Source organism: Sinocyclocheilus rhinocerous, unplaced genomic scaffold, assembly GCF_001515625.1.
Source record: "Sinocyclocheilus rhinocerous isolate Xijiao unplaced genomic scaffold, SAMN03320098_v1.1 scaffold2199, whole genome shotgun sequence".
Classification (NCBI taxonomy): Eukaryota; Metazoa; Chordata; class Actinopteri; order Cypriniformes; family Cyprinidae; genus Sinocyclocheilus; species Sinocyclocheilus rhinocerous.
In genome coordinates this window covers 671,263-697,904 of record NW_015659020.1, presented here as the reverse complement: position 1 = coordinate 697,904, position 26,642 = coordinate 671,263, and the positions used below count along the sequence as shown (strand labels likewise).

Below are 26,642 nucleotides of genomic sequence, written 5' to 3'. Positions count from 1 at the left end.
TTAAGCCACTAAAATGAAAATATGAGGAATAAAATCATGATTACAAGTGCAAGTTATACACTGTATGACCTGCACATTTTATCATTAATTACCAAAAAAAAACCTATATCAAAAAAGCACATAAGTATGTGTGACCAAATGTCAGCTTTGGACCTTGATGTACCTCAATACAGTGTGATTTCTTCCTCTGTGCTACAGATTAGCTCATGCTCACCACATGGTGTCTCTCTCCAGCCAGAAAAAAACACACAAGCATGCCTTCACATCCCAAACTCAAGTTATATTTTGGAAATGGAAGACAGGTCTGCAGAGTGAGGTGGTCAATGGGATTTCCTGAAGCGCACATATCACATTCTCCTAATGTTTGCATAGAAGTGCACACGTCATTGGTGTATTTTTTTTCTGCCACTTGAAGTGTTAACAATAATTGTAGCGATGTCACTAAAGTCAATTTCACAGAAGGTTGTTCAGCGATGCTGTAAACGTTTGCTAGAATTACCCAAAATTAATGCTGAACTTTTGAGATAATAGTCGCAGAGGGACTGACCTGATTTGGTGTAGATGTTGTAGATTTGGTGTTCATAGTCTGGCCTGACCATGTTCTTTTTAGTAGGACTGGAGGCTGGATACTCTGGGAATTTTCTAGGAAAGAGAAGCAGAACTGACCTCATTAACTATGTGCAAAGACATAAGAAATAATTAATGGAAATGTTCAAAAGAATCACTGTGTTCAGGAAAACGATTCTGGAAGGAGATCTCACACAGCAATAGAAATCGTTCTGCTTTCTAGAATTTCAGGACCGTTTATTTACACATGGTGTCTGCAAAATTATGAAGCAATTATGCAAATCAGATTACAACGCAAACACGGCCCATAAAATCTGTCATGAATGCAATTTGCACAATTCAAATCTTCAAAGTGCCACATTGTGAACGACGCAGCAAACTGATGAGATCTGGCATACTTTACTGGACTGTACAACACTGTGCTCCACAAATGAATCAGCTCTTTAAAGAGTTCTTGAAACTAGAATATAAATATGATATAAATATACCAGGAATCATTAATGTTAGGGATTGTGGGTCTCCATCTTTAACCACTGTGAATCACTGACTCCATCTGATCATTAACCTCCCATTGTCTCCCCCTCCCTGTCTGTGGCTCTTAGGTGCCTGTGAGCGGTTGTCATGGAATCAGTGGTAATAAGAAGGGTTTCCTAAGCCAGTATGGTATAAGACACACACACATACACACACACACACACACACACCAACAACAGTAGCAGTCCAGAAACGGTCCTAAAACTTATACACACAGTTATACACACACAACCACCTCATTAGTCCAAGGTGTCTTTGGTTAGATTATTCGTGTCACCCTGCGTGGACAGCTAAATTGTTGGACTTTTTTTTATTATTTCCTTGGAGCATCACACTAGATTCCTAGTATACTATAGAAGTGCCAATGAATCTAATAATGTTGCAGTAATTATGCTGAAAATATTCAAACCAAATTTTCAGAAGCCAATTTTCTGATAAACAAATTAAATCCAACCAATAATTTATTATTATTATTATTATTATTATTATTATTATTATTATTATTATTATTATAAAATAGATTCATCCTATTATAATAAAATGGAGAAATAATAATTTATATTATCAACATTATCAAATATATCTATATTATATTATCAAACATTCTATATTTTTATAATACAATTTTCACATTTTGTATTACTACAATTATACTTTCATACATGCAATTTACTATAAAATATTTTATATTTCCAATACGATTATTTATTATTGTTATTAATATTAATTAATTAATTTTCATTATATTTCTGCATTTAGACTTGAATGAAAAGAGGAATAAAAGCAATTTGTCAAAGAGAATAATAATAATAATATTATTATTATTATTAATAATAAATATTTTGCATAAAATAATCCTCTGCTGGTCTCAAGTCAAACTGCTTATCCATATCAAAGTTTTGGGAAAGAGCAAAAATAGCGTGCGTTGCACTTCATGGACAGTTTGAACTTGCTCTCCTCATCAATCAGGTGCTGGTGAATTACACTCTCTGACTCACTCACGGGAATCAATAAATTCAGTGCTCGCTGCCTGAGTCTCTCTGCTTCAAGAGCGCTGCATAATTCTGCTTTAGACATGCTTTGAAGACCAAATGAGCATCTCCAACAGGTTACAGGATGCATCAGATGCATTAAAGTCAGACAGAGTCATGTTTGGAAGAAGATTAGGAGCAAAGTGACACCGCCAAGGGGAGTAAGATGTCATTTAGCCGGCGGTAGAATCTGAGTTTGAGAGTAAGTTAGGAAGGTAAGTGCAGAAGTGGATGTTGGAAAAGCTTCTGAAATGTGATATCAATGCAAAGCAGGAGATGCCTAGATGTTGAAAATGGAGGAGGGGTATGTTTGAAATAAATAGATGAAATGGTTGAAGCGCTCGGGCCGGGCGTAGATGCAAATGCAAATCCGGTTGGTTACTTTGGTGTAGAAATCCGCTAAGCAAAAACCGAATTAGCAAAACACAGTCACTGATTCTTTCTGAAAGCCCTTTTTTCAGTCAAACACCCTGTCCACCAGAAATCTACTGTACATATTCATCCGAATTCATGAATGGGAACTGTGGGTCAGCTCTAGTATTCAACTCGTGAGTAAACTGAAGACAGGTCTGCCGTGAGTGGCTACTCTGCATTTCTATCAGGTGTGATGAGATAAATAAATGCAGTAATTTCTATCAGGGGCCATAAAACATGCTCCCTGACAGCCTGTGGTATTTATGAACTGAAGCCTGCAACTCAGATTTATTTCTCTCGATGGGGCCGACTTCTCCCTGTTCATCTGCATCAGCATTTGCCCGTGTTCAATTCGGCCCAATGGTGAATTTTTAAAAGGTTGGCATCAATCTTGTGGAACCGATTGCCACATTTAATGAAGACTTCCCTTCGTTTGCAAAGGTTGACTCGAACGCAGGGGGGAGAGAAAGCCGGGGACATGGCTCTACGCGCATCCAGACATTTCACAAACAGCCATAAACTGAAAGGAGACAGTCCGGATGCTCTTTCGTTGAAACTGGCCTCAACTACCCCAGTCACTGGAGCAAGCCAAAACAATAGCGAATGATACCGAGCGATACAGAAAATGGAAATGAGATATATTCAGTGAAAAGCCTGTTTATGACACACAAATCTATTTGGACGTAAAACATCACCAATTTGATAAGGTCAAAATAGAGATAAGAGCTGGTCTTCAGAAAATCAACCATCTTAAGATGATCTAACGTCGTGTATATGTTAAAAATATAATATTTATATAGAGCAACTCAAAAAAAGCACCCAATCTCCAAAACTTTATGACTTTGAGCCGCCTCTCAAAAAGTGAAATAAAACTATAATATAAGTTTCAGGAGCAAGCGTTTCCCTATCTTCAGAGCTGTCAAACAGTGTAACCATACTCAATCCCAATTCTCTGCTTTTAACAGTTTAGGGTACATTGGGTTTGGGTAGCATATGGCATATCAATTACACATCTAATTCTTAACACACAAACATGGCTACATAATCAACGGCAGCATGAGCTTGCATTACGTCGGCCACTGGAGTTTTGACTACAATTAATCATCATTCAAACCTTGAGCCACACTGACACAAATCCCAATTTTGAATATCTAATTATACCACAATACCTCCCAGAATTAAAGCAGAACTGGAATTACAATGTAAACAATTTAACTCGTACACCACAGCATAAGCCTCAAATGGTTTGTGGCATTTTAGATCTTCAACATGCTCCGCTTAGATCTATGGATGATGATGAGGTCAAGAATGAATTGAGTCTGAAGACAGATGAAGGTCTCGAGGCACAAACCTGGAGGACAGTTGATGGCTGATTCCTAATAAGGCCAAGTGCACACAAAGACAAGCACTCAAGAATATCACAATGCCTGGTAGTTGGAGGAAGAGGATTGACCTGGGATGAAGGACTGGACAAATAAGGATCGAGTCTTCAAACGAGGTGACTTCCAAAAGGTGTATGTAGACTAAATAAGACCAAATTGCAGTTGGATTACCACTAGTGATAAGACTAACAACAACACAAAAAGTACTTTAAAACTTTTCCATGAACCAAAAGGATTGTTAGCTTGTACAGTATTTACAGGCAAGGCAATATTACAGCCTGGGAAATTTCAAGGATCTTCAACATGCTCCACTTAGATCTACGGATGACGATGAGGCCAAGAAAGATGGGAGTTTGAAGACAGACGAAGGTCTCAAAGCACAAACTCAGAGGACAGTTGATGGTTGATTCCTAATAAGGCCAAATGGAAGACAAGTGGACACAAAGACAAGCACTCAAGAATATCACAATCCCTGGTAGGCGGAGGAAGAGGCTTGACTTGGGATGAAGGACTGGGCAAATTAGAGCAAAGTCTTCAAATGCGAAGACAGGCACATCCTAGTAGTGTAGGTAGACTAAAATAAGACCGAATTGTGGTTGGACTACCATCGGTGATGAAACAGAATTTTTTTTTGTGTATTTTAAAACTGTTGCATGAACAAAAATGGTTGCTAACTTGTACAGTATTTACAGGCAAGGCAAAATTACAGCATGGGAAATATTGAGGAGCCTCGTAAAGGAGCCAATTAGTCAGGGTAATCTCAATATCAAAAGCCCAATGCCACATGCTGGAATCTCCACGGGTGGCTGATGAGAAACTCAAGAAGGCATCGGTGTAGAAGCGGAAGCACAAGTCCGTCTTGGGGAGGAGACGTCGGGAACATCCGTCACACTGTGGACAAATTCGCCAAAGCCTTCGGTGAGGCAAAGACTGGGATAAAAACGATATATAAAAATAATGCGGCGCGAACTGAGAGGAATCTGGAAGCCGGTGTTTTGACACTCATCCGAGATCCTCGATGACAACACCTCAGCGCTCGCTCCGAGCAGGCAGCCCACACAACCCACGGCTTGTAGACAGCTGCTCTCTGCAGTGGCGTCTTTCCCGCTTGTCATTACCCCACTTAAAGTTCCATGTCAGGTGTGGAGAAAGAAGAATCTTGAAGAATTCCATGGCGGAATATGGGAGTGTAGAATCTCTAAAGAGCCACAGATCTTTGCTGATGATTCTATTGTTTGTGGCACTGCTCAGTTTGAGTTTACTTGATGTGTATGGAAATTTGCACGCTTTTTAGGGCTTTCTGGGAAAGGGTACACAGAAGAGTGTCGGAAAAACACATTTGAGGATGGTGTCACAACAGATATCATACAGGGCCTGCCTTCCCTCAGAACTGATAGATCAGACATTGTTTGGAGAGCTGATGTTGAGTAGGTGACACAGAGGTCACAGAAACCAACAAAGTGCGGGAACACTGACACCCGTCCATCAGTGCTACTCATATGCTGTATAGAGTACTCATAATCCAAGACGTTCCCATGTACAGCCTGTACCAGTATCTATCTATCTATCTATCTATCTATCTATTGATATAACTTTATTCCAAAGTTCAGCCAATATGAATTTATATTTACTGAGCTCCAGTAGTGAGTCAGTGGAGTGAATCATGGGAAGGCATAAAAAAGGCTTCCTGCTCACAATGGGAAATATGCTTGACCTTTACATTTATATTGTTCAGCTTTTGGATATAAAAACTTTTCCTGCCCTACTGTATATGGCCCTATCATTCAGAGAGAAATGCCTGAAACCTTGATTCTATGAAGAAAAAGAGAAACCGAAATATTAGCACAAGGCAACTTTATGTTCTCTGTCAATCTAGAGGTCAGATATCAGAGCGAGAGATGACAGTTTTATCAGGACGACAAATGGCAGCGCAGACGGGAGAAGAAGCTCACCCTGAAGAACAACAACCCTAAAATCTATGGTTTGGGAACTGGATTGACCAGGTCCAGCGGCGCGAACTGAGAGGAATCTGGAAGCTGGTGTTTTGACACTCATCCGAGATCCTCGATGACAACACCTCAGCGCTCGCTCCGAGCAGGCAGCCCACACAACCCACGGCTTGTAGACAGCTGCTCTCTGCAGTGGCGTCTTTCCCGCTTGTCATTACCCCACTTAAAGTTCCATGTCAGGTGTGGAGAAAGAAGAATCTTGAAGAATTCCATGGCGGAATATGGGAGTGTAGAATCTCTAAAGAGCCACAGATCTTTGCTGATGATTCTATTGTTTGTGGCACTGCTCAGTTTGAGTTTACTTGATGTGTATGGAAATTTGCACGCTTTTTAGGGCTTTCTGGGAAAGGGTACACAGAAGAGTGTCGGAAAAACACATTTGAGGATGGTGTCACAACAGATATCATACAGGGCCTGCCTTCCCTCAGAACTGATAGATCAGACATTGTTTGGAGAGCTGATGTTGAGTAGGTGACACAGAGGTCACAGAAACCAACAAAGTGCAGGAACACTGACACCCGTCCATCAGTGCTACTCATATGCTGTATAGAGTACTCATAATCCAAGACGTTCCCATGTACAGCCTGTACCAGTATCTATCTATCTATCTATCTATCTATCTATTGATATAACTTTATTCCAAAGTTCAGCCAATATGAATTTATATTTACTGAGCTCCAGTAGTGAGTCAGTGGAGTGAATCATGGGAAGGCATAAAAAAGGCTTCCTGCTCACAATGGGAAATATGCTTGACCTTTACATTTATATTGTTCAGCTTTTGGATATAAAAACTTTTCCTGCCCTACTGTATATGGCCCTATCATTCAGAGAGAAATGCCTGAAACCTTGATTCTATGAAGAAAAAGAGAAACCGAAATATTAGCACAAGGCAACTTTATGTTCTCTGTCAATCTAGAGGTCAGATATCAGAGCGAGAGATGACAGTTTTATCAGGACGACAAATGGCAGCGCAGACGGGAGAAGAAGCTCACCCTGAAGAACAACAACCCTAAAATCTATGGTTTGGGAACTGGATTGACCAGGTCCAGTTTGAATGAAATGGAGGTCACATAATTGACACCAGGTAATTTAATGGCAGATATAGTATGGTGCAATCATAACACCTAAAGCATAAGGCTATTGGTAAAAATAAAATACATTGCAGACTATAATTTTAGTTATTTTTATTTTTTACATAAATACTTCACATAAATTCTTTGAAATTTCAAACAGGCAGCAAGGGAAACTGAGATTTGAACAACTTTACACTCAGTAGTCTGCATACACAGTGATTAGTGTCCTTGTAGCCCGAGGCAAAAAGGTTTATTTGCAGAACCACCAGCATTCAAAGTTAAAGGGGTCATTAAACATTTATTCCTTATTTACTATGTTTAAAACATCTTTCCTATAACTGTAAAAGGCATTTAAATTTGAGGGCATCTTAAAAGAGTCATACAAACAGTAAAACATTGATGGGACCGCAGAGTTTGTGTGAAATGAGGCGAGAACAGCATCAAACCTTGTAATGTGACACACAATGCAGGTACCCTATTCTAAAAGCTTTATTTTCCATTATTCCTTTGTTTTTAACAATATATTATCTTGCCTTTAACCCACTGAGCCTCTTTGTTGGGGGTCACACTTGGTACCTTCATAGTCATATGATTTAAGCCTTGAAATTTAACTTTTTTTCTAGTCTATCTTTAATTATCAATCTAATATATTTTTGTTCAGTAATATTTTAACTATTATTTAGAATTTTATCATACTATTGTTATTATAGTATCCAAAATGTATATTTCTACAAAATGTAGATTTTTAATTAAACATTCGAAAGGTAAAAATGTTCGGTCAAAAGTGACCAAAGAGGCCCAGAGGGTTTTTAATATAGTTGGTTGTGTTATATCACAGGGAAAGTCAAGCGTATTACATTTTATTCTGAACAAATGAAATCAAATCTTAACTATCCCATCAAATCATTTGATGAACTTTTTTTTTTTATATACATTTTTTAATATAATATTTTTTTATCATAATTTTTAGTATCATTTATCTTATTTCAGAATTTATATACTAGTATAATAGAGTATTTATTAACATGAATTAGCTTTCATTTTTATATTTTCAGTTTCAGTTTTAATTTAGTTTTCTATTTAGTTTTAATACATTTTTATTTAAATTTTAGTACTACTAATTCAGCATTTTCATGCTAGATTCCAATGCAACATTTTTCATTTTTCATCTAATATTTACATTTTATTTTATTTTATAATTTAAATGACCAGAAATAATTTTTAATAGCTTTAGTTTACAATAACAAACAAATGGTGGGATATTCTGGACATTTAAATGGACAAAATGAGTATTTTGTCTTTCAGAAGAACAATACCATATGAATTACCTCAAAGCTAACTGACATAGACTAAAATCAGAAAAGTGTTATTCTGTAGCAGATGCATTCAATTTAACGTAATGCTTAAGTCTTGAAAACAGGAAAAGTCCAACGACGTCTTCAATAAAACACTTGGTTACCTCTTATGCCTCTTAAACCAAGAACTTTTTTCACAGATTCACAGATGGCAGTTGGACATTCACGCAGACGTAGAAGCATGAAATGTAATAATAACACAAAAGTGCACAGTCTGTGATCACAGCAGGTATCGGAGTGGGGAGGCGCGGATCCTCGCTTGGAGGTACAATTTATTCTTCTCCAACTTGAAAAGTGGCTTCAAAAGAGTGAGGAATTAACAGGGTGAGACGAAGTGTGTGAATGTGTGGGACTGGATGTAGGATGACTCAGAGACATCAAACACTTATCCCCTATAGCTGCCCCTTCCAAAAAACACATGGCACAAAGGGCTTTATTCAAGCCACGAAACCACGGTATGTTTCAGAGGTCGGTCTTACGCAAAAGTTCAAAGAGCAAAACTTCAGACAATGTTCCAAGTGGAGACCACTGGAACATCTTATGCTCATCTTGGGATGAAAGCAACCAATGATCACGGAGAATATATGTGAGAATAAGCCCAACTCAGAATCGACGCCATATTTAATCTGAAGTGAACAAAACTGACGGAAAAAGATAGTCTGTTCAATGTTGCATAGTTGGGTACTGGCGTGTTTGATTATTCATCTGACGATACATCTGACTAATATGTTTTGTCCACTGAAATGTGTAGAAAGATGTTTTCTATTGTTCCGCTCCAAAATCTAGCAAGATTACTACATAGGCAGCATTGAAAGGCATCACTCCTGATGCATAATAATGCATTCAAGACATTTTGAAAAGACTGAATTTACGACAAGTATTTAGCACATAAATGGCACAAAAGTCATTATAATTAGGAAATTCTGTATTTCTTATTTATTTATTTTTTTTCTTCCAAGTTGGGTACGTGTGAGTGAGAAAACATGGCAGATGCAATAAATACAGCATCTGTATTGACAGCTAATTTTTTAAATATTTTTTCAAAAAAATAAAAAAAAATAGCTATGTTGCATGTACAAAATATGATAGTATGGACAGTTAGGCAACAATACAATATACAATTATTCGTTTTAAAGCACCTTCATAATTGAATAAAAGCATAAAAAGCAAAAACACACCTGAGAAAATACTAAATATTTGTGCACTATGTATTTATGCTTCATTGATTAAGCATATTTAATGCTTGTTACCCTTACAAAAATTAACCATGGTTTTATTATAGTAAAAGTGTATTAACTATGTTTTTTGCCATATTGATTACTATTTGTATAACCACATTTTTACTACAAATACTATGGTTAAACCATGGTTAATTTGATGTTACCATGATTTAACTATAGTAACCATAGGTTTTGGGTTTTATTTGTAGTAAAACTATGGTTAATTTTACTACAAATGACTGCGGTTCCGCCCACTGAGTGGCAAAAAGACTAAATGGCAGCACTGGTTTTCAGCATGAATGCTGTGACAACCCACAAAACACATCTAAAACGAGAAAGAGCTTTACGATTGACTGTACAAATAGATTTGACAAGAAATCTGAGGTATATTTTTACAGACTGCCGAAAGCTACAGAAAAGAGAAACAAAGGAATCACTGCAATTCGCAGAAACAAATGGACTTCAGGCAGCGAAACACGAATTTGCAGTTATCATTTTATGTTAATATGTTGAATTTTGCGGTAAAATCATACCGTATATATTGTATTGTTACATATCGTATTGACAACTCACCAAATAAATATTTACCATCTTATATCCTGCATGGATGTTTTTAAATAAACACTGACAAAAACTATATACGTTTTTGGGCTGGACGATATGACGATATATATAACATTGATAAAGTGATCACCCGGATTTAGACCAACCTATTTTGTATTTACAAAATGCGTTCACAGGCAAATTTGCTTTATGTATTTCCCCGGCGTTGAAATCAGGCACATATAAACATCCTGGCTGCATATCAATATCCATGGACCACTGGATATTTGGTAAGTTGTAAGGAACGCTATATCAGTCCAACAACCTTTAGTTTAAACTGATAATCGTTTGTTTTCGCAGTTTCCCCTATTAAATCCATTCATTCAGCAGGCTCTTTTGCCACTCAGTCCGGCTGAGGGGGCGTGTTCCGGTGTACCCTCTATACTGAAACCACTTGCATGTTCAGTCCAATTGCTCAGTTTCTGCCAATGTAGACTGTTCCTAATCAGTCACTTTTGGTTCCATGGAGGTTAGGTTGTTAGTTTACTACGGTTTGGAACAAAGCTAATGTTTGTTGACTAACCAACCAACATCTGTAACTTCTAAAGCAGTAAAGTCTTGAGGTAAAAGCACTGGAATGGCAACTTGTTGTACAGGCATTGAAATACAAAGTGGGTAAAGTCTGCAGAAATAAATCTCCAACTAAGCTTTATGTGTACTTGCCCTAACTGCAGTGCCAGGACCTTCAAAGCCTTCTGGCACACTCAAATCTGGCATTTTCATTTGGCACAGTCGCATACCCCCACCAACCTCTCCGCTCTATCAACTATAGGATGGGAGCAGTGATTGTTTATTTACTATTTACAGAGGAAAAACCCCACTACTTCCTGCTCATTAATAATTGACATGTTTGAGTTGGATGAGGTACAAAGTCACACTCCCTCTTTGTCTTCTTCCCTCCAGGATGTGTGTTAATATGTGAGGCCGCTGGGCAGACTGTGTGTTTGTGTTGTGTGTCAGAGCAGACAACAGACTGCGCTCTCCTAACGGCGGTCTCTCCTGCTTGAGCACTTTCTGTTTTGTCCCTCCCTGCTGAACTTCAGGTTATCAGTGGAAACACACTCAGTTATCTTATGCTACATTCTGTTCTTGAACTTGAAAAGGAGAAATTTCCAACTTCTTACTCAGAAACTTAATTTTACATATTGTTGGAATATCCCTCATCCGACAACACTCAATGAACAATTTCTCCTTCTGTGTTAAGGAATATCCTATTAAAACAGGGAATATAGTATATGTATATACTTTGTCTTACCTGGCAACACCAGAGGTAGAGGGGGTTTTGTGCACTGTATCCTGTGACTTAATGACTTTTCCCAGCTGATACCAAATCCCCAAACCATTCAGCTCACTGTGGACAAAAACAGCTTGTTTTATTATCATGAACATTTAAAATTATATGTATGCATACACTATTGTCTGAAAGTCTTTATTCTATTTTTTAAAAGAAATTAAGGACACAACAAATTGATCAAAAAGTGACACTAAATACATCTATAATGTTACAAAAGACTTTCAAATAAATTCATTGTTCTTTTGACCTTTTTATTCATCAAATAATCATGAAAAAATGCATCTCAGTTTCCACAAGACTATAAAGAAGTACAACTGTTTTCAATGGGTGGGCAATATACCGGTAGACATGATTAACCGATAGAAATCTGTCAACTGGTAGAGATTTTGGACTATAGTCTCTATCGCGGTTACATGCTCACGTGGTGTTGCTGTGCTATCATTTGTACACATTTTTTTAAGCACTGCGGTTTAAAAACAAATGAATTTAAGCCGTTGAAATGCAAACAGCAGTGAGAGAGAACTCATTTCGCTATATGTGCGCGCTGTCTGAGAGACTGTTTCTGAGCACTGTCAGCGAGGCACGTGCACATGAAGACGGTGCTCATAGAGTGCGGGAGTATTGAACTGTTATTTTTGCTGCTTTATAGGCCTTGAATGGTTAAATACACACACTGTATGTGTCAAAATGCCTGTCTTTGCAAGAATCCCTGTAAACACAGTAACTTAGGTATTAAGTGAAAGCAAACAGCTGAAAAAGAAAACATGTGTAACAGTATATTGGCAGCTCTTAAAGTGACAGCAGTCTAATATTCCTGCTGTCTGTCACTCATGTTAATCAAACAACAAAAAGGGAGAAAATCTCCTATTGCTCTTGACTAAATCACTTTTGTAACTTTACTAAGGAGAAATATATATTTAATTTACACAGTGAAGAATTTTTAGGCATTTGCATTTCTTATTTCTTTGTTCTACTGTATTTTTTTTTTGTCCTATTGCTGGTAATTAGTTGCTTATTCTTATTTAATCTTATTTTATGACTGTTTACTTGTCTTCAGTGAGTTTTTTTTTTTTAATTTAGGTTATTCGTTTTTTGTGATATTTGCACTGGTGACAAGAATCATGAAATTTCTATTGTATCCAAATTATGTTATTTATGTCCAGTTATTTCAAGTAAAAATAACTATACTGTGAAATATTGTTACCGTGACATAAATGTATTCATATCGTGATTTTGGTCATATCGCCCACCCTTACTGTACATAATAATGAGAAATGTTTCCTGAGCATCAAATTAGCATATTATAATGATTTCTGAAGGATCATGTGACAATGAAGACTGGAGTAATCACAGGAACAAATTACATTTTAAAATATATTAAAATAGAAAAGTTATTTTAAAATGTAATAATATTTCACAATATTACTATTTTACTGTATTTGTAATCGAGCTTTGATCAACATAAGAGTATTTAAATACATTTAAAAAAGGTCTTACATTTGCTGACCTCAAACTTTTGAACAGCAGCGCCCTAAACAAACAATACTTGCTCACTCTATATGGTATGAAACACCATATTGTCAATAAAATACTATATAATGTTTGTAAGACATATCAGGGGTGGCTTTAAACACTGTCAGAAGAGCAGCACCAGTAAAGCAAGCGCACATAATGCCTGTAGCAGGCCGCAGGCACTGAGGTGCACTAGAGGAAATAGGAGCCAGTCAAAAAACACACACACAGACCAGAAGAACAATCCACTTCGGTTTAAAAATGATGATTCAGACAGCATAATAAGCATGGCTCCAGGATATTTACTATGGTACTTCTTTAACCTCACAGGGAATAGTGACCAAACCATCTGCATCAAATACACACACATAACTCTCAAAAAAAGCATGCCATGCTTGTCATACCAAAGATATGATATCTTACCCTGTAAATGTATAATTAGTGAGGCTGTGCTTTGATTTCCCCTGTATAACCACATCGCATATAGCTGTATCAGCGCTGTGCCTGGGGACCAACTTCACACACAGTCTCTCCTTCCTCAAAGCCTGCTCCTCTGAGAGAGAAAGAGATATAACAGTCATAACATAAACAGCCCTAATTATGTCTTTCATTTATCAGCAGTCTAACTGCATTTAAACCAGATTGCTTTTATATGCCACAGTCCCATATACTCATATCTAAAACCTACATTATGCATCAATTCCCCCACAAACATTGCCTGACCTATTTGTCCTTGGGAAGCCTTATAAACAATGACACAACAATATATGTACAAAAACGACCTATTTCCTAACAATTTATTCAGAGAGACAAGCTGAATATATGTGTGCATTAATATTTGAACACCACATAAATGCAACCTATGTGATGTTTTGAGGCTCAAGGCACATATAAGTATATGAAAGCCCATCATAATTGCATAAAAATGTCATTGGGTGCTAGAGGGGAATCTTCAGCATCAAATATGTGTGTAAGAAGGATATAAGGGACTTGACTGAGAGTGAAATGGCAATACAGTGGCTGAGGCATCTATTAAACATGGCTTTGCTACAATAAAGCTGCACATTAAAACCAGCGCCCAATGAGACTCCGTTTTCTTTTTAGTCATTCCTCCAGAACCCGCTACTAGACTCGGCCATATTACTCCTGAGCCCATCCCATTCGTTTCGAGGCGGCACTGGGCGAGGGCCGTGTAAATGCAATAATAATGAAAATAATAAACATGCTGCCCTCACTCCCAATGCCAAAATAATATTGCGGCGTTCTCAAAGGCGCGGTGAGAGGAGAAGAGAGAAGACGAGAAGGGGAGAAATACATAGCACTCAAAAAGCACTAAAGCATCAAGGGAATGCATTTCATTAATATTAGATAACCACCATCCACTCCCGCTCTGCACAAATAAATACATAAATAAATAAGCACATCATAAAGAAAAGCTGGGTTCTGGCAGAGATAAACAATGACTCATCGTTCTCCTCTCCTCCTACCTCCGGGGCAAAATGTTTATTTTACTCTCTCGCACTATCATAAATTAAGCTAAACCTGAGCCCATGAAACATTCACATTCACAACCTCTGGAGAAGCACTCCCTCAGGATGACTACAGAGAGGAGAGAGAGAAAAAGAGAGGATGAAAGCAAAAAAAGACGGGAACTGTGCTTACGGGTATCCGTGGTGTCTTGGATCGGAGTGAAGCCCTCTGGCAAACAGTCCTTCAAGTCGATCAACTTCACATCCACGACCACATTGCATAATTGCTTCTGCCAAAAAAAAATAAAAAATAGGGACATAATAATGATTATATGAGTTTAAACCAATGAGCCAGTTCAATAAAGGCACTTCTAGAAGCGGGCGGCTTTCAATTATGCATGATCCGTACCTACAATGAAAAGGCTGCTGTAGTATTTCGCAGACGCGCACACACAAATTTGTTGAATCGCTGCCCTCTTTTAAGCATGCAAGCACCTGTGCGCTAGCCATCATCTTCAGACATGGCAGCCCAGCGCTCGGGCCAGTCGGTGGCAGGCCAAATTGCTTGTGCTTCAGAACAGGGAGTACTTGAAAACAATCAGGAGCTGTTTAGTTGACATTTTCAAGCATGACTTTTTCCCTTATAGCCTTCCCAGCCCGCACTCATTATGGTTCCATTTTTCGCCGTAATAAATAGCAATAATCCAGCAAAAGCCCTGAAAGAGTGCAGCTAGCGTGGCGTGACGTGATGAGTCTGACATTCTGGATGCCGTCACTACTGTTACCCGGCAGTTATTACCACTACAGACCATTTTTATTCATAGTTCTGACTTGAGGGTACGAATATGGATGAATGCTATTACTATGCATGAAGTAATGTTTTTTTAACCCTTTTTTTTTTATATAAGACGCGGGAGAGATTTTTCCCATCAGGACCTGACAAAGGGCCATCTACCTCCAACCCCGAGTATGATAAATCACAAACTGTTTACTTCCCACCACATAATTCACTGGCTAATTCTGTAGAATCTGTTTTTGTCATAGACAATTACAGTGGGGGCCACTTTGACTGACAGACAAAATAGCCTTTGTTGATGGCGCTGCCATGTTTTATTAGCGTCAGGGACTTCAAAACAGTGCAGACACACATTTTAAGACTCCACGCTGGAGAGGTGGCAGAGGGGAATGATGTGCTACATACTAAAACTGCAGCTCTCATTGAACTTGATCAACAGGCAGAAGCGTGCTGGAAATGGCCAGGGTAAACAACAGCGGATTACAACGTCATTTTTGAATCTCATAGCCATTATAGGGCTTAGGAGATGTAGTTTTACAGCTATGATAAAAATACAGCATTGTGACAGACAAAAACATTGTTTTTTTTTCTGGTCATGGGTCAATTTTGAGATTTTGGGCTATTTGGCTTTTCATAATGTGTTGTGAAACGAAAAAAAATAAATAAATCCAAAGTACACTTTAAATTGTTTATATTATTGCACTTTACCTATGTGCACATGTAGATTTCAATTACAATACATATCTTTAATGGCCATTTTCTCAAAATGTTCTTATGCACAGACATCAGAAATCTCCACTTCGAACTTTACAGTTTGATTCCTTTCTATATTCTAAGTTTTTTTTTTCTTTTTACAGAAGAGCTTGTTTATATATAATGTCCTTGATTTTATACAATGTTTTAATTCAGAAATGACAACCTGACAGTTGGTTAACAGTAAGTGACATCAGCAGGAAAGGAAAGTTGTTTGAGAGGAAGAAGTCTTTGCATTCTGATTAAAGGTTATATAGTCAAATAACATGCACTAATGAATCTTTCACACACTGTAAAAAATGATTTTTAGAAGTACTAAATAAAATAAAGATTACTGCAGTACATTGAAAATTTCATGTTGAATTCAATGTGTTACTTGCTGTTTCTTTGTAATTGCTTGTGAAATTTACTAGCAATTTTTGAGTGAAAACTGTTTGAATACCATTTTTTTTTTCAGTGGAACAACACTACAATCATGCATTAAGAAAATAAATAGGGTAAATTTAAGATTTTAAGAAGGGCCACACAGCATTTTTCAAATTAATAACTAACCAAAATGACTAACTGAATCTGGTTATGGCCAATAATCCTCAATATTGCCCAAAATTGCTGGTTTGCCCAACAATCTGTATCAGTAAACTTATGAGACATTTACATGTTTTAAAGAGAAACAAAATTTTCCTGCAGAGAGAAACATTTTTTTTAGACCAAAGGTTAATGTGAGATTAATGATTTACCATGTGATAAGGGTCTTGAATGTTTAACCACACGTGTGATATAGAGTATTGAGCGACCTTGAATGTGGCATTAAATACCACATTTATCATGACATTTATTAGTCTACAGAATAGGGGTTTTCAAACATTTTGATGCTACAATATGATGATACAATATGAAATATAAAAGTCAGCTATAACCATTAATAAAGGTGAAAGAAAACATTTATAAAGAAAATCATTAGATTTGGATTTTTAAAAAATAAAAACGTATTAAAAAATATTCATTAATTAATCAGTAAAATGTGTTTTGTTGCAACAGCACATATAAAAGAAAAAAAGGCAGATGCACTGGTGAGATGTAATACTGAATAACAATGACCCACCCAAACAAGCTCATCAGCCACAGCCTATTTTCACCATCCTCACAAACCCTATACAAGCAACCCGTCAGCATGCTAGACTCAATTATGAACACAAGGTCCATTTAAATAAATACATATTTTAGGAACTTTATTCCTAGACTGAGAACAAGTATAGAATGTTTCCCAAAAATACATATGTTATTCGTTGCCTTCGCTTACACAGCAAATGGAGGAATAATAAAGGTAGGGCAGCTCAAGCTCTGCATTGTTCACGTTAAATGAAGACTGGTAACCTGAACAACATGACTGGACCACCTGTTTCACTTTCAAGACAGATACATGCACATAAAAAGGTGCTCATTCGCAATTTAGCTCAGCCAAATGAGAGGTAAATGTTCAAATAGTTTCAATTCACAAAGGAATCTTTTAAAATATAGGTGCTCCTTTAGCAGACATGTTGGATGGCTGTTTGATGTGTCATATTTCATAGGCAAATTTGGACATTTTTTGGATGTTTTCTTCATCTTTGATGAATGGCAGGGAGGTATCCAAACTGTCTACAGGGACCAGGTTAATTGAGCCAAATGAAATCATAAACTACTAACGCGCAGAGTTGCATTTATGAATAATCATAAACCAAATTCCTTCGGGAGAACTGGAGATCATCAACAAATTTTCAAATGCAAGCATGCTGGGACTTCATACATCAAGTGGGAAAAAAAATTATCAAACCATTCTATATTCAGAGTAGTATTTGCATTCGGTTTAGATACTTCACTTTAAAGGATGGAACATATTTTGAAGGAGTTTGTGATCAAAGATCTGAGCAGAACCCTAATGAGGGACGGACTGAAGCAAACGGGGCAAACGCACCCTAACGGCGTGTGAAGAAACTGGAGAAAAACTTGCAATGAGCATGTTAAAACGTACACGTTTTCACTTACATTTTTGGAGGTGGCAGCTCGGGTGAAGCAGAGATAGCGTGTGACCTTGGATTTGAATATGCTGTCCTTCCACAGGTTGGCGTCGAAGCCATCTGTTGTTTGTGCAACCTACGTGAAAAGAAAAAAAAATACACAGAGAGGAGAATGTGCATTGCAGTGAGATCCAGTTAATGTATGGATGGACGGTGTGCGTGTTTCCATTTTTGCCTTGCTCTGTGCATACTTGGCTTAATTAAGGCTTGCTGGAGCTCTCACTCCATCTCATTAGAGCCCTACGCAAGTGGAGAAGAATCTTCAGCCTCCAAAAAGGGTAAAAATACCACCGGCCCCCCATGGGACAACAAGGATGAGACAATACCTCACAAAGAAGGCCTTGAACAAGCTAAATGGGACTTGTGTTCTGTAGAGATCAAGCTGCCTTTCTGAAATAGTTAAAACAATTGTACTGATGCAATCACTATTTAAAAATTTGCCTCCAGATGTTACATTAGAAATGAAATGTCAAGAAGTTGAATTGACTGAATTGAAATTCAAAAAACACACAACAGAAATGTCATTAGCAAAACATGATTTTTGCTATTTATGTAATATAATATAATATAATAAAGTGATCTGCTCTGTACATGCTTCATTTATTTAAAAATGCATACATCATTGCCTTTATTTTTTGATTCCTTAAAATAAATATTAAAAACTATAAATTACAAAATATCAAAACTTATATAAACTAAATAAAATTTATTTGAAAAATGTAATGTTTATGATTATGATAACGTTTATTAATTTATTCTGAAAAATCAAATGTATTATAAAAAAAATACACATATAGCAGTTATACAAGTCGTATTGTAATTACAATTCTGCATCCTGTTTATCTCAATTCAACTTTAATTCAGAAACCAAACTGGAATTAATGGAATAGTTCACCAAAAAAATTAGCATTTGCTGAAAATGTACTTACCTTCAGGCCATTCAGGATGTAGATGAGTTTACTTCTTCACCGGAACAGATTTGGAGAAATTAAGCACTACACAACTTGCTTTGTTTTGGATTTGTTTCTTACAAAGGCAGTAATGCAAAATTTCTCCAAATCTGTTCCGATGAAGAAACAAACTCATCTACATATTGGATGGCCTGAGGGTGAGAACATTTTCAGCAAATTTTCATTTTTGGGTGAACTGTTCCTTTAAATTGCCATTTTAAATTCAGTTTTGAATGACGCACAACTCTGAAGTGATCTTTTGTGAGGTCTTGACAGGCATACATTAAACTTTCAGAAAAGACAGACAACCTGACAGGAAAACGGACATCGAGGAAAACAGTGTGGTGGACAGTCTGGATGAGCTACAGCCTCAGCAGCCGTTGGCTAGGACGAAAGCTCTCTGGAGGAGTCTATACATCAACCACAATATCCTCCCCTCCTTCACCGGCTCCCTCCTCCCTTTACAAGACAACCCGTCCTGGCCACTTTTTCCAGGTCAGTGCCCCGCTCCTCTTGTCAGCGTAAACAAAGAGCCAGAGCTGTGAAGCCCAAAGTCAAACAGGGAGGAACCAGGCACCAAAGGAGTCTGTATGCCACTACGCAACCAGAGCAGGCAACGCAGCCTGAATTTGGAAACAGTTGCTAAGCACTGGGACTAGTAAAAGGAGAAGTATGAAGAAAACTCTTCACACTTAATTAAGTGACACTTAAGTATAAGTCTCCAGTGCCTTGTGGTTTACTGGCTGCATCTGTTTTGAGATTGTTGATAAAGTTCAGAATTCTAGCTAAAACTAACTACAATTTTTGTTTGTATTTAGCTGAGTAAAGGTTGTTAATGACAACAAATACATTTTGACTTTTTTGTTTGCAAAAGAAAAGTGAAACAGTTGAATGATGAATGATAATCAAAAAAACTTCAAAACACTTGCTGAAACTAGCTCTTAAAAACAAACAAATCTTTCAGCTTTTGTTTATATCTGGTTGTGTGAAGGTTGTTGTATTTGTTTGTGCAAATACAAAACAACATCATTTCATCCTGCTGGTTAGACAAGTGCTGTAAAAAAAACTATTGATCAGAGTTTAAAAGACAAAGCTTTAAAGTCCTGATAAAACAAGCTACTTAAAAAAATACATATTTGGTTACGTAAAGGTTGTCTATAAATAAACATGTTTGTTTTAACAAACAAAGTGAAACGGTTGCATCCAAGTCAAAATTTCAGGATTTGCTCAAACCAGCTACTGCAAAAAGAAATAGCTATGAGTGTTGGATTATATTTGGCTGTGAAAAAAACAGATAAGTACTATCGAAAGCTGTTGATAATCAGAGTTCAAAATTTTCAGAAAAAGATCAAGACACTTGCTAAAACTAGCAGCTAAAAAACTAACATTATGTAATTTAGTTTATATTTGGTTGCACATCAATTTAATAAACATGTTCATTTGTGCAATCAAAGTGAGACATGGATTGACAGAAGCTGTTAATAATTTAAAATTAATACTTGCTAAAACTAGCTACTAAAAGCTAGTTGAAAGATGAATTTTTATATTTAGTCGTTTAAAGTTTGTTAATATGTTTGTTTGCACAAACAAAGTGACACAGTGGACAGATTTGACTGTTAGTTTTAGAACACTTACTAAAACTAGCTCTTAAAAACAGACAAATCTTTCAATTTCATTTATATTTGGTTGTATAAAGGTTGTTAATAAATAAATGTGTTTGTTTGTGCAAACAAAGTGAAACAGTTGCATCCTGCTGCGTGTGATGGAGGGAAAGGCCAAGCGGAACAGGGCCTCTGAGAACACGTTGGTACCATGTGGCGTACACCGGATCCTCAGCGCCAGTGGGCAGAAACCCAGCAACGTGCCAACCCACAGACAACCCGCCGGAGACGGCAACAGTTGGGGACTGGCGGGTGGGGCGGGAAGTGAGAGAGAGAGAAGAAAGAAAACGGAGGGAGAAGAGGAAAGCGGAGAGGAAGAACTCTAGCTGCCCGTAAGCTTAACGCAGATTTGTTTTATACAGTGTTTGCTTTGTGCTTTGTTTTATTCACAAAACTTCCCCTCTCTCTTTCCGCCCTGGTTCTTTTCTCAGTGTTTTTGAGGCACACCCACATACACAACAGATACACACACACACAAAACATTTTCCTAGAGGCCATTGATACTGTCCTAGTTTCCCCTCTCAGCGCTCTGGGATTGCTGAGAGTTGCAGAAGCGCAGCCACCCTTGTGTCGGTGCCATCTGAGTCCTAAACAAACACAGGGCACTGGTGCCAAGCTCTGTTGGAGGCCTCATCTGAAAGAGTTGTTAAAATCTATCCTCAGGGTAGGCCGAAGGATTCACGGCTTTTAGCTGGCCAGAGGAAGAGCAGAAATAAAACCAAACCTTATCAATAAATTAAGTTACTGCCTTTTGGGAAGGAAAGAAAAAAAAAACATAATTTACTTTTTAAATGTTCAATTTTGAGTAAAACTGCAATTTTACAATGTATAACAAGTCTCCAGCAAGTTGGAAACTGAAACCAAATGCAGATTTATTTCTACAACATGAATATATATTAACTACAAAAAACAAGAACTTACCAATCAATACCTCATCACTGAACAATGTTTGATATAGGATATGAGAAACTTGAAGCTTGAATACACTGAAGCTAAAGGGCAAACAAACTAGGAGGCAAGAGAAACAAATGAGAACCAATCACAGAACAAAACTAATCTACAGATTTAACCAGATAAATGAACCAATGACAATACAGTCCATGCCTGAACACAAAAGAAGTGTGAAAACACAACCAAGTTTCAAAATAAAATACATGACATGAGTTTGTGTACTAACCCTAAAAATGTACAAATCATCACTGTAGGAAATGTTAAATATCATGATAAGGTAAAATGTCACGGTAAAAAAAAATATTACAATTAACAAGCAAATACATGAAATGTTATTGCAAAATTATTATAAATGTAAAATGTGTGAATTACCTTGTGATTTGTAGATAAAAACAGTAAAACTGTATGTTTCCTGATATTTTTGTTATGATTTACTGTAAAAAAAAAAATTTGTAATTTTTGATTTAAAAATGGTACTTAACTTCTTTTTTTTACATTTAATAGACAATCAATGTAGTTTTACTGTAGTATACAGTACAAAAATATAAATTACAATTTAATTTATAGTGAAGATTTATATTACTTTTAAAAAGAAAATTCATGTAACATTACAGCACTGCTAAAATTATTTTTTGTAAGTAAAAAATACGGTAATGGAACTGTAAAGACATTCCCAGATGTTCCTGAATGACAAATTACATTTGATTTTATTTGAGTTAAATACTTATTTTTCTCCTCATTGTATTCAGTTGTTATTGGATTTTTAGATTACATTTTATGCTGTTTTTTATCACATTTTTTTAGTGTACATTTAACTGGATTAATGACTGCCTATTATATTCTTATTTATAGATTTATGGTTCCAAATCACACACATATTCGGCAATTGCAAACTCACAATATAGTAGCCTGCTGGAGGTTCTTTCTTGGATGCCAGCACACCAATATCAGTTATGGCTTCAGGCTGCAACTCTGCTTTACCACAAGAAATGTTCTGAAGATCTGCCATGCTTGCTGTGTGAAACAAATAAAAGTTGCATTTACACATACAATTATAATAGTTACAATAATTTATTTTTATAGTAAAACGAAACAGCTCACACATCCCACTAACACACAGTACTGGGAATAAATAAAGACTAAAACACAGAAAGAAAATGCAGAACACTTTGAGCTGTTGACAAGGTGTACATTTATTATCACCAGAGCATCCATAAAGACTTGAGCAGCTAATTTTATTTTCATATTAAAACAATCTATAAATATATTAAGACTCTTGTTGTGTTTCCAAGCTTTTGCTTTTTTGCTTGACGTAACTAGCTGGCAATCAGAGCACAGCTTCTCAAGTACATTATTAAAAAATAGGTTTGGCAGACAAAGACACAACACAGACCCACACACATATGCACAGGTGGAATCAAAGACAGAGTGAGAGATAGAAAGATATAAATATATCAAAATAAACTCTCTCATAAAGGCTTTTCAGTACCAGACTGAACTCTCAGTGTCAGTAAACTGAATGACAGTCATTGTGCTAATAGCTGAGCGTATGAGCCCCCTAAAGCCAGAGAAACAATCACGCGGCAGGTCTCGTTTGTACACTAAATAAGCTGCACAGACACAGACAATAATACTGCTGAGGGCCCAATTAGCAGGGTAATTAATTACTGCAAACCTTTTTTCCCCTGTAATGAGCTTCAGATATATGGAGTGGGCTGACATTATGTTCTGAACTGTTTCAGATGAAATGGTTTTAGTGGCGGTTGTATATAAAGATGAGCGATCTTCATTCTCGCATTAAAGAGTGGGAGTAAACTTTTCACTGCGTAAATGCCACCAGCAAATCTCTGGAAATGAGGTAGCGCTTGCAATAGTTATGGCCTCTTCTCTATTTAGTGTTGTCTTGTACATTTATAGAGATGTGCATTACAGAATGCTGTTTAAAATGTTTTCCGTTAGATATGCAAAAACATTAGGATATTTATCTACAAAGCTTAATGCATTATGGTGGGAATTTACTAAAAATGAATTGTGCAAAAGAATGGCAATGTTATTTATTTGCACTTGCTGTCTGTGTTGTTTTAGAGCATGATTCACTAAAGGAATTACGCAAATCAGGTAAATATGCAAATGCATTCACTAAATTAAAATAAAGACACCTGAAACAGCTGTTTAAATGGCAAAAAATGTGCTTGTCTACACTGCACTATAATTTGCTAATTTACATAGAAAGGATGCATGGTTGCCCTGTAAAAAAAAGATATATAATTTAAATGCTATTTAAAGGGATAGTGAATGACTATTCTGTAATCATTTATTTACTCTCATGTGTTCTGTACAACACAAAAGAAGATAATATGAAAAACGACTTCTCACAATGAAAGTTAATGGGGTCCAATTTTGCCTGGACCTCATTTAGTTTTAAAACATATTCTTTTGTATTTCACAGAAGAAAGAAAGTCATTCAGGTTTGGAACAACATTAAAGGGATAGTTCACCCAAAAATGAAAATTCTGTCATCATTTACCCTCATGTCGTTCCAAACCTGTATGAGTTGCTTTCTTATGTTGAACACAAAAGAAGATATTTTGAAGATTGCTGGTAATCAACCAGTTGGTGGTTGCCATTGACTTCCATAGTATTTTTTTTTCCTACTACGGAAGTCAATGGCAACCACCAACTGCAAGAAACACAGCAGGTGGCGCCTATGAACAGGGTTGCCAGGTTTTCGCAATAAAACTAGTCCAATCGCGTTTCGAGGAGGGTTCCCCTGTAAAAATCGCATTCCGGGGGTAAAATACACGTTTTTCGGCGGGGATCTTCCAGTAAAATTCACATTCTAGGGGCTAAATATCACGTTATTGGGGTCGCTTCAACCCGCGGACATGAACAACAACCCGCGGCAACAGTGTTAAGTAGCCCAACTCCGCGGGAAAACCGCGGACTTGGCAACACTGCTTATGAACCGCCAGCAATATAGCGTTTCCTTGGTTACCGCTGTAAACAAAGCAGAGCAGCGCTTTATACGGAGAAGAAAATGCCATCGCCATCGAAACTTTTCTCAAGACAGTTCCCTTCAGTGATACATTAATATAACCCCAGAAATGTAATGCATTTTTGTACTTATTTTACTGTTATTTTCGGGATCTACTGGGACAGTGATAAATATCTACCAGTCGATCGCGATCGACGGGTTGGCGACCACTGCTTTAAGGTGAGTAAATTAGTAAAATAGTAAAAACTATTTTTTTTTAAGTGCTATATCATGTATATATACTATGTCTAAATGTAAATGTAAATATTGTTGCATTTAACATCTGGTTAGACTGGTAGTTTATATGTAATATATTGTTTTTGTGTTAAAATTCTGAACACAAAAACATGACGCAACTGCCTAGCTCACCTCTAAGACAAAGAACTAAACAGATAAATGTGGTACACCTTTAAGGCTTTGAATGATAATAGGCCTATGTTAAGACCCAGTGGACCCAACACAAATGACCGGAGATGGAGTAGCAATACAAACATAATTAGGCTCCACCAAGTGAACTCTCTCTAAACAACAAGCCATGGCGATCAGATATTTTCTAGGAAATCTAGATCAATCGTTGTCTATTTTCGTCCCGAGATGCTTCAGCCTAATGTGTACGCATGGATCACCAAGGATTAGTGACTAGCCTATGTGGAGGGTCCTTTGCCCTTTTATTAAATTACGTTTAAAGCAACCTACTGGAGTAAATGACAGAGTTATTGCATTCAATCTAAATGTTTACCGAATTTATTGCAATTATGGTTATTAAATCTACAGGATTTACTGAGGCAGTGGAGGGTCTGTGAATAAAAAGTCAGTCGGAGGGACTTATTAAGGAGAACCGAGGATGGCAAATTAGCTTATGGAGGGAGAATGATTTCTTTCTTGTGTTAATTTGTACACTAATCAATGCAGCCTTTTCCTAACTGTGCTGGGCTATTTGATTGTAAAGCAACTTTAATTGAAAAATGGAGGCCAGGCTGTCCAGACTGGGGACGACTTTCTGTGGCACTAATGATGCACACTCATCTTATAGTGTCTTTATGTTAAAGATGAAAGAGGATGGAGCGGATCAAGCTTGCATTGCAACAGATGAAGGAGAATTAGTAAAAGCAACCTGCCACATGTTTGAGGACAACATCAAACCATTGCATATGAAAATACTCAGAGAGAATGAATGGCCATTGTCAAATCTACCTACTTATGAACATAACATGGGCCTACTTACATAAATTAACACAGGATAAATAACAATAACTAATAAATATTATTTACCAGACAGTACTGTTATTAAAGCATTTGCATACAAAATGTACTTTTGACTTTAAAGGGACTAAAAACGTTTATGTATTTTACACAGAGTTGTCAGCTATGTGTAAAAGTGACTGTTTTGATTTCATGTGAACATTTTACACGGCTAGCCTATGACCAGAGCTGTTTAATTACAGTGTTCCTACTGAAAATTATATTTAAATCATTAATAAATTAAATCAAATCAAGATAACTCTATATCTATGACGAGATCACTAGTAAATACATGTAAAACATGTTAGTGGTCACATTGGTGAGAACACGTTGAAACTGACTGACGTAAGTGACGTTCCTATTGAGCAACTGATTTTTTTTTCATTCTGTAGATTCTTCTAAACCTATTGTTTTTTTTTTCTATAACTGTCTTTAAATGGTATTTGTTCTGTTTATACGCTTTCAAATTATTTAAATCAATACGAGTCAGCCTTTTACAAAGTTATGAACATTTTAAAAAATAAGTCCAGTTGGTTAAACGATCATTGGAATCAGCATTTCACTGTCATAACTACTATAAACGAAAGTGTCACTTATTTGCGTCTTCCTTTACCCGCACGCGATTTATACGTCGTAACGTCATCACAGCCGATCAATTTGAAGGATTAAACTATGCGAGTTAGTCGTTTTTGCTTACCTGAGGGAACCAAACAGCACAGATTGCGTACGCGAATA

The 26,642-nt window shown here is 36.8% G+C and overlaps 1 protein-coding gene across 1 annotated transcript; it reads right to left on the bottom strand.

The window, feature by feature from the left end:
* On the bottom strand, positions 1–26,642 carry LOC107723228 (multivesicular body subunit 12B-like). The gene is made up of 8 exons (XM_016531785.1): positions 26,605–26,642; positions 22,530–22,645; positions 18,038–18,145; positions 14,657–14,753; positions 13,418–13,547; positions 11,444–11,539; positions 548–642; positions 1–8 (listed from the first exon to the last, which is right to left on the bottom strand). Exons 2-8 carry the CDS (start codon positions 22,638–22,640, stop codon positions 1–3), a joined length of 645 nt encoding a protein of 214 aa, XP_016387271.1. The 5' UTR covers positions 22,641–22,645; positions 26,605–26,642.

Excerpts from the sequence above, each read along its gene's own strand:
- LOC107723228 (XM_016531785.1), bottom strand. The coding sequence starts at position 22,640 with ATGGCAGATCTTCAGAACATTTCTTGTGGTAAAGCAGAGTTGCAGCCT. Across the intron at positions 14,754-18,037 it reads GAGCTGCCACCTCCAAAAAT|AAGCAATTATGCAATGTGGT; the intron begins GTAAGTGAAAAC and ends TTTTTTTGGCAG. Across the intron at positions 643-11,443 it reads TCTACCTCTGGTGTTGCCAG|AAAATTCCCAGAGTATCCAG; the intron begins GTAAGACAAAGT and ends TCTCTTTCCTAG.